The sequence below is a fragment of the Netta rufina genome (assembly GCF_964035555.1).
Source record: "Netta rufina genome assembly, chromosome: 2".
NCBI classification, from domain to species: domain Eukaryota; kingdom Metazoa; phylum Chordata; class Aves; order Anseriformes; family Anatidae; genus Netta; species Netta rufina.
The window spans coordinates 94,990,785-95,004,292 of record NC_140124.1 but is presented as its reverse complement, the minus strand read 5'-3'; the positions used below and the strand labels follow the sequence as shown (position 1 = coordinate 95,004,292).

Sequence of the window (13,508 nt, the reverse complement as noted above, 5' to 3'; positions counted from 1 at the left end):
CCGGGGCCTCGCTCCCTCCTCCCGCTGCGGGCTTTGTGGCAGCGGGGCGGGGCCGCCCCACGCCTGCGCCCGGCGGGCGGCGAGATGGCGGCGGGGCGGGCGGGCGGCGGCGGGGCGGCGCGGTACTTCACCCGCTGGTACAAGCCAGGTGCGCGGGGAGCAATGCAGGGAGGGAGGGAAGGAAGGGGCCGGGGCAGCGGGCCCGCCGCCTCACCCCTCTTTGTGGCCTCTTGCAGACGTGAAGGGGCGGCCGTGCGAGGACTTCTGCGTGCTGCAGCACTCCAACAGGCGAGTGGCGCCGGGCTCCGGGCTCCCCCTCAGCAGCAGCAGCAGCAGGCGGCTGTGGGAGCTCGGCTTTCTGGGTGTGGGTGCTCGGTAAAACATCCTCTTGGCCCTTATAATGGCAAACCGTGGCTCGGTTTGGTGCCTCTTAGCATCGCAAAAGCCCTTTCTGAATTGCACTGCGAGGTCTCAGCGCTAAGGGCGAGGTGCCAGCTCGCACATCCTCCTCCTCCTCCTCGTCCTCTTCGCAGGAAGCCGCCAGGGTCAAGAGGAAGCGGCGTTTCTGGTTCCTCTGCGCTGCTGCGGAGCTTCCCGGGACCGCCGTGCCCCTGTTCACCGGGATCCGGCTCCCCCTTGTGGGAGCTGCTCGCCCAGACCCTGCGGAGCTCCGGCGCTGCAGCTGTGGGCTTCGTGCATTAAGTGCGGGTCTAAAATAGGGGGGGGGTTAGGGCTCAGCTCTGCAGCTGGGTTTGTCTTAAGCGCCCCAGTTTTGTGACAAGAAATTCTCTGCCTTTAGAAAAAGCCACGAGGCGAGCAGCAGGTTTAGCTAAAGCCCAGCTCACAGGTGGACCACTGATAGCCCCCAGCTTCACCTTTGGCTATTCCCAGAACTGTTGCCTTCTGCTACATCATCGTCCTTCAAAAGCAAACCGAGCTTTACTTCAGCTTCTTGAAGTGTCTGCTTCAACAGTCCCAATAGAAGTGAATCAAGTGTGTTCGCGTGGGGTGCAACGCTGGATAAAAGCTCTGGTTCTGTGTAATTACCAAGTTTTCTGTTTTTTGATGACAGCCTAGTGGCTCATAATGAAGCATCTTCTCTGTGGGTTGCTTTAGGTCAGAGTTCAGTTCTCATTCAGTTTGGTACAGCTCACTTCAGGTAGGATGCCCTGAAGAAAGCTTGTTCAATGTGGTCCAGCAGCTGACATTTTTCTGAGTAGGAAACTAAATCTCTGTCTTATCCACAGGCAACAATTACTGTAAGTTCGTCATCATTAGCTCAGGTAAATAGCTTTGTACGTTACCTTGCGCAACCCCCCATGCTGTTGTTGGGGCCACTGGGCGCCTGCTCAGTGACCCAACTGCAGTAAGCTGAACTATCACCTGAACTTCCCTACTAAACTACAGCAAGAACTAAACTTCTATATACCGTGGAAGATCAAGTATCCAGCAGCGAAAGTCTTGCTAGTATTTCCGACTAGAAGCTCAAATGAAGTCCCAGTCTTGGTTTTAAATCCCACCAATACTGGCAGAGAAAGTTTTGAAGCTTGCTTTGAGTACATAAGGGCATGGCTTTTCACAACTACAGCATAATAATTATAACTCTTCTTGCAGAATCTGTGTCATCACCTTGGCAGAAGCCCACCCTCTTCTTCAAAATGGAAAAACAATTAAAAGTATTAATTACCAAATCAGTCCCAACTGTAGCAGACTTCAGAATAAGGTCTCTGGGAAGTCAAAAAGGGTAGGTCTTTTTGATTTGGTTACCTTTCATTTTAGTCTCTCAAACTGCCTGAAACTTTGTCTTTTCTAGAATTGAAATTTAAATAAAACACAAAGATAACTTGCTAAGCCCCTCCCTAGTTAAATAATTATGATGAGAGAGAGAGAACATCCTGACCAGGGTGTTACAGTGATCATACAGTTTTGGTGGTTTCCAGTGTTGCTCAGACCAATGTTAATAGTCTCTTAAGTCATTTTGTTGTGGTATATAGAGGGACTTAAACATCCCTTAATAGATTAAAAAAAAAAACAAACCACAAACTGTTTTCACCAAAATGCCAAGCCATTTGGAAACTACTGTTTTTGTCAAATACACCTAGACAGCAGATGGCCTAGTTCAGTTTTTCCTGGTGGGTTTTCAAATGTGTAGTTAAAACTGCTTATGCTAAAGTTAACTGAGCTATATTTTTCTCCGCTTTTTGCTTATTCTAATTTCTTTAACCTACAAATCTGTTATTCCACAAGAACCAGTTATAAGTAAACTTGTAAGCTTTTACAAGCTTCTATTTGTGCACACAGTTGTCATCTCTTCAGTAGGAAAGCATAAATACATAACTTGCAATGACCTGTAACTATCCCACTTCCTTGCTTTGTTCCGAGCAAGTTACAAACTCGTTATGCTGCTGATGGTATCTTAGAAGGCCTGTGTAATTAAGTGTGTATTATATAAATGTATACATTATTTTTTTCTTTTCAAATGCAGGGAGCTCAGTTTTTAACAGAACTTGCCCCACTGTGCAGGATATCCTCAACAGATGGAGAGGAGTACACCATTTATAGGTAAGGATGTTTTCCTCTGCCCCCCAGCCTGACATACCATGCACATTTGCTGACTCTAACGACTTTTACAGTTGTATACGAGGGCGACTGATAGAAGTAAATGAAAACATTCTTAGCAATCCAGCTATTTTGCAAGAAAAGGTAAGAACCTTTCTTACTTCTTATTTTCTAACCTTTATTTTACTACTAACTTCACTCTTGCTTTTTAGCCATCAACTGAGGGATACATTGCAGTGGTTCTACCCAAATTTGAAGAGAGCAAGAGTATAACTCAGGGACTTCTGACGCAGGAGGAATACGAGGAAGTTTTGTTGAAACGTCATAATAATTCTGCATGAAGTTAATTATACAGGCATCATCTGTACTTGATATTTAATAAGTTTCTTGGACATTGTAACTTTCATAGGATTAAAAGGCCCGTGTGTCTGTTTTTAAACATGGAACTTAAAACACTGGTTTCACACAAAAATAAAACAGTCCGTTTTGTATATGAAAATTTTCTTTTTTTCCCCTCAATTCTAGTACTACAACAAGCTTTTAAATAAGCACAGATTGATATTTTGGAGAATATTTGTGTTCCACAGGCTTCTTTACTTCTGCTTAGTGCAAGCGTAATACAGAAGAATCACGTAATTTAGTTGTCATGTAATTTAGCTAAGCTGATACAACATGGAGTTTGACAAAGGTGAACTGAAAATAAAATGCAACAGGAGCCTGTATACAAAGAGCAGATGCACTTGAAAACAAGTATTTCACACCAGGTTATGCGGTCCTAGCGTTCTAAAGTCAAATAATGCCCTTTCTACAGAAGTTTGTCATAATCAGTATCTATTTACTTCAATTTTAAATGCTATAAAGTCTACATAATACTTCAGTGGTTCCACATGCAATTCAAATTCTGCTCAGTAAGTTTTAATCAAAAAGGAAGCAACAACAGCTATCTACAAATAAAGATAGTAAAAGAAGAAGGTACTGAGACAGGGGTACTAATGAGTTAGAAGAATACTTTGGGAAAAATGAATCATGCCAACAAAATTAAGATTCATTGTTGAGCTATTGCAGGAGTGTTTTTTCCTAGGGCTATACTTCATTGCAGGTACAACTCAAAACTAAGGTAACATTTCAGTGCTTTAGGCCACAGCCTTTCAGACTATATTCCTGATTGGGCTTTACAAATTCATAGACCGAAGCAGGCCAGAGATGAGCTTACAGACTTCAGCAGTAGTGTTACATACATGTATAGCATATTGAGCACAAGGTTCTTTACGTGAACTGTCTATTAGCAGCATCTTTGGGTTGGAACATCCATTAAGACATTCAGAAGCATTAACTACAAAACCAGTATTGATAGCGAGCGTAGGAAATTCATTCACATTATAAAAATATATAACGATTACACTAGTTGGTGCTGTAATTGTTAGGGACATCTATTAGATGTGACAAAGGTCAACGGTTTTAATTCAGATTAACCTGGTTTGACTTTCCACAAATGAAAGCAAAATTGAAACTTCAGCAAGTGTTATTCTCTGATGGAGTTCCTGCATTTCTAAGTGCTATAATTACTTGCTCTCTAAAAACGTCATGTTTGTTACATGATTTTCCAAAGATTTGATGCCAAATGTCTCAGCTCTCCTTTCTGGAGCATGTGCATTTGTGCCGGTTCTTATTCTGTCTTCTCTCCATGGTGGAGCAGGTTTAAGATAGCCGTTTCCTGCTTTATTCTGTATAAAAAGAAGATTTATTTTTAAAAACATGAACGAACAAAAAGCAAACAAGAAAAAACTAAAATACTGCAGATGAATCAAGTACCTTTCTCATTAATTTGCTGCAAAGTGGAAGAAGTTGACATAACAGAGTCATCACGTTCCTTGTTTTCTGAATGCATGCATCAACCTAAACAAGGTAAGTACAGTAGAATAAGACCAATGATTACTTTTTTCAGGCAACTATTTAGTACATACGATGATAATCTATTTTGAGCTTGAAGGGATAACATTTGTCCTTCGTAAATATCTCTTCTAATCAGAAAGTTTTGCCTAGCCATTTTGAATTTTTCTACTGCTCATAAAGCAACAGCATCCCTTCTGTTAAAGGGAGACTTGGGCTGGGAAACAAGAGAATGATACACAGCTCAGGAGAAGGAACTAAAAATAATACAGTATTAGAGAGCAAAATTTCACAATTTTATTTATTTTTTTTGGTCAACGTCCTGTCAGCAAGATTTAGAAAGCAGCGTGACATGTAAGCCTTACCTTGACCATGATATGAGTTATACTAAAGGTTAACTAAATCTTGAAGTATTTGAATTTAAGCTTTATGAATAACGCTCAGCACAGCTCACAAGTTTGGGCTGTTCAGAAACATTGATTTGATAGCCTTTCAGCACTACGGAGCTGTTATGGAGAGACTGGAGTTCCTGATTAGTTTAGCCAGTGAGTGTAAAACAAACCAACCAGTAGATCTCAGGTGCTGACTTTGTTTTGGTTAGCTTGGATGGTCCAGCCCCTTTCAGAACTCAGCTGTCCCTCCCAGGAAATTGAAACATCTCCTACATAGCTAATTGGAAACAAAGACCCAGCTGCACAGAAAAACAGATCCCACTGCTGCTCCTTAAGCTGCTCCTTAACAAGCCTGACCTCTAATCACTACTCAGATTTGTAGATTTACTTATGGTAGCTGCCATAAAAGTTTCTGCATTGCTATGTATAAGTTTACATATTAAAAAAAAAAAAAAGAGTAATAGCAGAAAAAACTGGGCAGTCTGGAATAGGCTCTCTACCTTCTGAGAAGCAAGCGTCTACTTAATGAGTAGAGTCTTTGGGGTTTGGAATTTATGTTTATGTAAAGCATCCATAACACGAGAATAACAATAATTATTAGTAGTGGTAATACAAATTGCCTTTGTTAATGCTTTGTGCACTTCTTAGTGAGCTACACTTAACTATAATTCATATAAATAAAGTTATGTGGCTTACAGTAAGATAAATACCATCTCATATTATTCAGCTGAGAATTCTCGGTTTCACCATGATAAAATTCCAGAACCTCTATTTATGTAGTGGGTAAAAGAGAGAGATGTGGACAAGTTCCTTGAAAAGTGTTCTCAGCAGTAAAAAGCAATGTAGTGGAAGTCTGTGGACAACTTTCCTTTTTTATTTTTTTTGTAAACTTTTTACTAAATGAAATCCAAAGTGAAATCCAGATCTTTTACTGAGTGAAATCCAAAACCCAAATGGTAGTTTCACTATTTTTAACAATAACAAAGAAAAAACTGTTTTATTTATTACATTGATTCTTATACTCTATAAGTTGGTAAGTTACTGGTAACGAAACCATTCCATAAAACATTAATATTAATGATAAATCTGGGCCAGTTAGACAAAATTTGGGTATCCATGCTCCCTTTAGAAAATAGTCACATAAGCCTAGGAGTACTGTTCAAACTATCCACCTGCAGGCTTCCATATATGCTGGGTGCCAATGTATCATATTTTGCCTTCTTTCAAACTCTCGGTGTGAGGTCAGGATAAACTTCACTGAAGCCCTGCTCTACTAGCGAGTAAAAAAAGAGTCCATAAAGCAGTTGCCCCTGTTCTGAAAAACATCCTTTCCTAACACAGGATACTGCAGTAAATGGCTTCGGTTACAGTGACCAGTGAGACAGTAAAAAAATATTTTCATAAAGAGGAACAGTTCTTACTGTTCTTCCTCTTTACTTTGCACATCAGCTTCTCAAACCATGCTAAGTGCAAAATAGTTCACTTCAAGTTGAAGTAAATTCCTCTTCTACATAAGGAACAGCAACAAGGATATACTGCATTGCAGAAAAATGCTTCTGCAATGTAAAATTTTGTACTTGTTAATTTTTACGGACCTGTCAGTTGAAGAAACTCAGTTATCATTAACTGTTTCGTGTTTTATCAGGAGCATAAATTACTAAGATACTGTATTTCAAAACAAGTTAAGTTCTCAGAAATGTATATAATTTTTACTTTACCTTTGTAAATATGGCACTTTTACCCTGAACAGAAGCTTTTGCTGTTATTTGGAGCTGCTTGCACATAGGGATCAGTTTTTCAGCTTCCAGCAGAAGCAAAGGTTTGTCGTCATCATGTATCTGAAGTATGTTTTAAGAAGACAAAACCACTCTGTGTTAGACTCCAATATTAAGTTAATGGAGAAGACAAAACAACCAGCCTTTAAGTTCTATCACTAAAATCATAATCTGAAGGGCTTTTCAGTTGTCATACGTCACCTGATCAGAAAAGGCTTGAAAAGCTGAAGCAAGCTTCATGCCTTCTGTTGCAAAAATCTGAAAGTGTAAAAAAAACATGTTAAAAAAAAAAAAAAGTGAAGCAAATGAACCACCAGTCTTTTTCCCTTTTGTTTTAATAAATAGTGTACTCTAAAAGGGTAACAAGTTTGAAGTGATTTCTGAAGTAAAAACCTACACTAACACATTGCCATTCTCCCACATAAGCAAAGTTTTAAAAGTTTTTCCCTTTATATATGGAAAACATTTTTTGAATTGGAGCAGCTCACAAAAATTTTGTATTTAGATGATACCCTGCCATGTTTGCTTACTGTCCTAACACAGGAAACTGGTCTCCTGTTAAACATCCATACCTTGGAAACATCACACTACACTCCCTCATTTGGTCCCTTGTCTTTTTGTTTGTATCATTCATATTTTTGCATCTTCTTCCTTTCCCAATACTGCTGCTCAGATTAGGATGAGTATCTGTTAGCACTGTCAGGGACTAAACTAAGTAACACAATGAAGAATACTATTGCACTGAAGGCCACTATTTCCCATTCCTAACTGGAATCTCAATTAAGTCATGTCTTAGATAAGGTCCCACCAGAACACTGGAATGTTAGCTTTCAGAAAGTGCCAGAGTTATGCTGTTGCATACAGCATAAGTTGTACAGTTGCCAGTCAATTTTTGATACTCTGTACTCATGTATAAGGAATCAAAGAGTTAAAGTTGCATTTTGTTCTTCATTCAGATTCCCTAACTCCCAGTTCATTATAAATGTATTACCTCTGCTTGATGAAATAAATCTTGAGTGGTTTTCAGAAGTCCTTCTCCTCTGTGGAAACAATGAAAACAGAATATATGCCATGTATAGACTACAGAATATTTTGCTGGCTGCCTGTACAATTTATATTCTCTGTCTATCACACAAACACACCAGGTGTGGGGGAGATGGGGACACATCTGTAATACCACAAGGCAGGATGTGATCCCTAAATCTTTGTCGGATGGTTTGTACTCGTCCTCTTGATACATCTCTTAATGCCTACTCTCTTAACATGCTCCATGTAACTATTATAAATAAATAAATACTTGGCATCATAAATGTAACAAAGCATCTCTGCCTAGGTATTTAAAAAGCAAGTCAGAGCTCTTTTATTAATAGAAACCTGCACGCCGCAGTAGCAATATATTTTCAGTAGCTAGTGTTCTAAATTTTTCCTTCCATTTTATTTGAAAAGAAGTGTACACTGATACACTCTTTGAAGTGTAGACTCTAGAATGGAGTCTTATTTCATTTATCGGCTAGAAAAGAGGTGGTGTGCTCCCCTCCCCCTGTGCCAGTAACTAAGCCTCTGTTCTTTTCTAGAGTGAAGTATTTCTGCGAAACACAGAAGGACCTGAAAATTACAAGAATGAAAAAGGGCATGCTAAAATCTTATCAAACACAGAATATATTTAACTACTGAAAGTAGAAAATCTACCAGTAAAGATAGTGAAGTACTAATACTCAGTGTCTCCTAGCTAAGAAAAGGGACTAAGTTGTATTTGAATGGTGACAGCATGACACTTCAAAACGAACACACGAGGGCGCAGAATGAATAGCGGACCACAGGCAATTAAGCCATAAAGCTAGGTAACAACCAAGGAGCTTTTGCAAAGAAAAAAAAAAAAAATCGGTTACTGCTTAAAATGTTTCACCTATCTATTAAAGCACTCTATCCCAGAAAGTCTTAGGTCTTCCACTTATGGAAGCATTAACACCACTGAACTGTAAAATTCCACTCTTTTGGAAGATGCTTCACAGAACTTATTACAGGAGCCCCATTTCACAGTATTATATAAATACTTCAGTGACTGGGGCACTGTTGGGAAATTAGACAGAAGTTGTTCAGTCCTCATCAGCTGAGCAAGGACAGAAATCTGGGTCTCTGGCATAATGAATATTATTGGACTACTAGGTGAGATTAACCTCTAATTTTTCATCAAAAAATCCTAAATTATTCAAAGAGGCTGACATTGTGCAGGTAATTTTAAAAATTCCCTTCAGTATAGCAAAGATCAGTAAGGATAGAAATTAAAGCTGCTTTCCAACTGTCCCCTGATACTTATACTCTGAAATTAAATTTGTCTTTTTTCTTATAAATGCTTCTAATTCTTTTCAGCCCATTGAAATGTACTGCATGCAGCATAATTACCTGGTAAATAAATACATGGAATAAGCCATACTTGACATGCCTTGCCCATGCTGTACAATCTCATTCTCCTGATCCTCCCATTTCTCTGTCTCAGAGTCCACTTCAGATGTGAGCAGGTGCAGTTCTAATCCAAGTTTTGCAATTTTTGCTTGTTCCTATAAAGGGTGACAATATTCATAACACATGAGAATACATTCTTTAGACATGATGATTATTTTTTTTTTTTTAACATTTTTTAAAAATGATGGTGTCTTACCTCAGTATCTAGTTTGACTGGCTTTAGTGCTTTCAGATTTGCATTATGCTTCTGTTTCAAACAAAAAAAAATATTTTTAAATAAAAAGAATTGGTAGTATTTTTTACAAACAAATCAAAAAGAGATGGGTATGTATACTCAAACTGTGCAGGAAAGTTCCAGCAGTTCAGACAACCTTCTCAACAGAAGCTGGGAATCTGTTCCAATTTGACTGTTTTTCTGAAATGGCAAGTGCAGACAGGGTCTGTGCCTGCAGACATGGTAACATTTCAAGGAGAAGACCTTGAAATGTCTGAGACCACAGTTCTCAGACTCATGTCTCTTCTCTACTTCCTTGCACCATACCATCTTTTCCCCTTATCCTCAAAATCCCGAGTAATAGGTACTGCTAAATAGTCATAATCCAGTACAACTGTGCTGATTTTCCCTACAAATATGACACTGCTGTGACAGTGGCTTGGTACTAGCTGAACCAACTTCCAAGCTGATCTAGGGTACCAGCACGTAAATGCTGGCATGACAACATGGCTGATCATTCTGTGTCAGTTCGCTGAATCAGATGGGTACAAATATTGAAATTCTGAACTTTTTTTTCTTCCCTTCTCCTATTTAAGCCACAAACTATCTAAAATATGTTTAACTGCAAGCCAAATATTGGCTCAAATCAAACAATAATTAGCGGTACTGATGTGAGTGGAATACTTGATAAGACAGAGCTTGCAAACTTGCACACTGTACAGATGTATGCAGTAATATATGATTTGTTGCAAATTAATTTGCATGTAGAAGAGCAGTAGTTTCAGGCTTTAACTTCACGTGCTAATAATATCTGTCACTGTGCAAAGAGAGCAGAAACTAAAAAATAAGGGAGCTAGAGTCCACACTGAGAAACTGCACTGGAGTGCAGGGAAATGAAAAGAACAAAGTTGGTGTTGTAGCTTGGAGAGGTAAATGTCAGCCACTAGAGGAGGTTGGATGACAAAGAGTGCAGGATTGAGAACCTTGCCTGAGGAACTAAAAAGAGCTGCTATTAATTAGTGGGAATACTCAGGCAAATTAAGCTAAGGAATCCCTGCTGGAGGGTGAAGAGCAGGAGCACTACTCATTATGAATAGCATCATAAATAAGCTCCAGGTGTGGTCTCCATCTCTGACGTGAGGAATCTGAGCAAAAATAAAACACTACTGTTAACTTCCTACTGCAATTTGCAGCTCTGAGTTTAGCTGTCATGTCATTTCTCTTTCCTATCCCCAAGTTTTTAAACATTTTGAATCTTATCAATGTCTACCCAGACTACACACTATAATTCTGCCTATGTATTAGAGATAGGACAAGCTGATCTCACAGCAAAAGATTTAGAAAAAAAAAAAGGTATGAATTGATGCTCCTTGTCATTTAAGTTTGACTACACTGTGTATATTGCCTTAAAACTAGTATTTCTTGAACAGCAGTCTTAAAAGAAGAAACAAATACAAAGCCAAACTAGATTCCTATTTATGTACAAACTTTGGGCTACAAGATATGGCAAAAATTTAAGCTGCTGATTGAAAGGTATTCAAGAAAACCAGCACATATTTCTCTATCCACAAATAACTAAAGAAACCTCAAAATGTTTGTCAACTTTGTAGTTTTCTCCACACTCACACTATTTGAATAGAAAAATTGGTAAAAAATAAATAAAATAAAATCACATGAGCAGTTACTACTCAACTTTTAAACCATGATTTGACATCTAATGCTACAGAGGAAAACATAGCTGTGCATTAAGCACACATATGAATTGTCACCACTGCTCTGTCCTCACCTAGGACACCTAGGATGCCATTCATACCAACAAGCAGCTCTGTTGCAATTAAAGGAACAAAAAGGTAAACTAATTAGATCTACAGGAACAGTGTGGCTTTGTGGAAGGAACAGCTTTGGCATTAGCCATGGACAGCAGACCAGCTCCCCCAAACCTATGCACCCTGCAAAATTCAAAAGACAAACTTCCAGAAGAGAGCAAAGGAGAACTGTTTAAATCTTGGGAAAAAAAAATAAAATAAATAAAAATCAGTATTTTTAAAACACATTGGTTTGTATGCCTTAAAATGTTTAGTCAGATGTTGGCTGAAGCTCAGAAGCTATGTAGCTTAGTCAAACCGGAACAAACTGACAGGGACAAAAACCCTACCAGATCACCAACCCCATCTGTTTTCCAGTGCCAGTCTTTTATGCCACAGCTGTGAAATTCACCTGTGGCAAGTGGGCTCTGCTCCTGTGCTTGGCATAAGTCTTGCTGAGGTTTGTGAGCCACAGCAGGCCTCCATGTGTTCAGTCCTTGAACTGGGCAGGTTGGCAGCAATGGGGCCCCAGGCAGAGCTCATCCCCACGAAATCTCTTGTGGGCAGTAATGAAGGAACCTCAGCTTGCCTATAAATCTACTACTTTATCTAATAAATACTAAGCCTCATCTCTTTCTTCTCCATAACCAAAGGAGGGGTCATCTTGACACAATTCCTCTTATCTATGGAGTGTGGTGAAGCCTGACTTCTTGCCTCACCCCTTTAATGCCTGTTTATATGATAGAGGCCTCGGATGGTCAGGGCTCCCCCTGATTGCACTGGGGCCCTGTGGTGCGACTAACAGACGGACACAACTAAGCATTAAGGAGTGGTGCTGCACAACCTGATGCCTACACATAAAGGCAAAGACCACAGCAAGATGCACCCTTAGTTTCCCCCAGTGCTGGGATGCTTCTCAGGGTACCCTGAGGAGAAGTGCGCCTCAGGGCTGACTCCTCAAGGAACAAACTCATCCGCAGACAAATGCTGACAAGGGAGAAGGGCGAGTAATTCACTCTAGGGAGGTTATTTTGAAAGCACACAACTGGATTTAGAAACACTGCTCCCCCTCAGGACCCTGCAAGTAAGCCTCGAGTGAATCTTGCCATTAACAAATCTTTAACTATGCCACTGTTCCTATTGTAGCAAATTTCTTTAGATCATTATTAATTGACTAATATGTAGATAGTGATCAAGTGCTAATAAAAATCACATAATATAACTTTATCTGCTCTAAAAGTATATAACAAATCCTTAATCGTTGCTACATTACAGTTGCATAAATCTAACTCCACGACATCACCCATGCTCACCCAGCCTACAATTATATTCTATTTAAATTGCAGGTTGGATTTAAAATGGATGACCTTTTCTCTTACCCCTTTTTCATTAAGGGTCAGAAGTATAGTACTGTGTTTCAAGTCAAAGAATTGCACAACAGAAGACACGGGGACTATTTCACACTTAAATTCCTCAACATTATAGGTTAAGGAGAGAAAGCAAGGAGAGAAAGAAACAACCCAGAACTTACTGTACACCTTCTGAGATCGTTCTTCCCCTTCCTCATCCCAGTGGAAAAAATTTGTATGTAACAAGCAAGTTAAATGACTTATTACAAGGTTTAGGTGGTTTCCTAATGTAGAAATGCTCTTAGAAACAAAGTAATTAATATCAGTTAGTCAGCTAAGAGTATCAATTACCTCACAGCTAAGTGTGGACATTTGGTGTCACTACATTATAAATTGTTAAGATCGAATAGGGAAATGAGAACCCATTACTTGAAGAGCCTAGGATATGCCTAATCATGTCCAATTCCTCAAAATAGGCCAACTCAGTAATCAACACCAAAAAAAGTCAGAGTACCAAGACTTATTTTACAGTACATTGAGTGTATTCTTACTATTTTAATAGTGACCAGGCATTTATTATTACACAGCATAAGAGTCAAGTATGTTGTACAAAATGTCACATTAAAAAAACAGGAATTAAAGGTCACCTACAACTTTAGTTATTAAAACATACTCAAAACGAGGGTAACTAGTCATGTAATATGTTTATCATTCAGTTAGTAAATGTACAAAGTTTGGTATTTTACTGACAGTCATCCAGTCAAGATGCATGTTAGAGCTTAGTGATATGGTTTAGTGGAGGACTTGTTAGTGTTAGGTCAGAGGTTGGACTAGGTGATCTTGGAGGTCTCTTCCAACCTACATGATTCTGTGATTCTGTGTTACTAAGACATCGCTATATCCTCATTAAATGCAATACAGAAAGAAGTCAATTAGTTAACAGAATGTATAACATATATAAAACAGTCCCAAGAGCAACTTACCCCTGGTCTGGGCAGTGACAGGTAGACACGCTTCTCTCCTAGGAAGAACACACATTTACACCAAAATTTGTATGCAGA

General features: G+C 39.3%; 2 protein-coding genes across 2 annotated transcripts in view; one reads left to right on the top strand and one right to left on the bottom strand.

The window, feature by feature from the left end:
- Positions 1–84: 84 nt before the first annotated feature.
- On the top strand, positions 85–3,191 carry ABITRAM (actin binding transcription modulator; the record flags this gene model as incomplete). The annotated part of the gene is made up of 6 exons (XM_084281504.1): positions 85–148; positions 237–288; positions 1,615–1,744; positions 2,486–2,562; positions 2,634–2,703; positions 2,772–3,191. The coding sequence occupies 6 exons, from the start codon at positions 85–87 to the stop codon at positions 2,898–2,900; spliced, it is 522 nt and encodes a 173-aa protein (XP_084137630.1). The 3' UTR covers positions 2,901–3,191.
- The window catches only part of CTNNAL1 (catenin alpha like 1), a gene marked incomplete at its 5' end in the record, with an annotated part of 53,649 nt that continues 43,327 nt past the window's right edge, over positions 3,187–13,508 (bottom strand). Inside the window, 8 exons of the mRNA XM_084281502.1 lie at positions 3,187–4,283; positions 4,372–4,455; positions 6,560–6,679; positions 6,818–6,874; positions 7,608–7,656; positions 9,020–9,174; positions 9,276–9,326; positions 13,431–13,468. Coding sequence (XP_084137628.1) covers positions 4,122–4,283; positions 4,372–4,455; positions 6,560–6,679; positions 6,818–6,874; positions 7,608–7,656; positions 9,020–9,174; positions 9,276–9,326; positions 13,431–13,468 — 716 coding nt within the window. The 3' untranslated portion in view covers positions 3,187–4,121. The remainder of the gene's footprint in view (positions 4,284–4,371; positions 4,456–6,559; positions 6,680–6,817; positions 6,875–7,607; positions 7,657–9,019; positions 9,175–9,275; positions 9,327–13,430; positions 13,469–13,508) is intronic.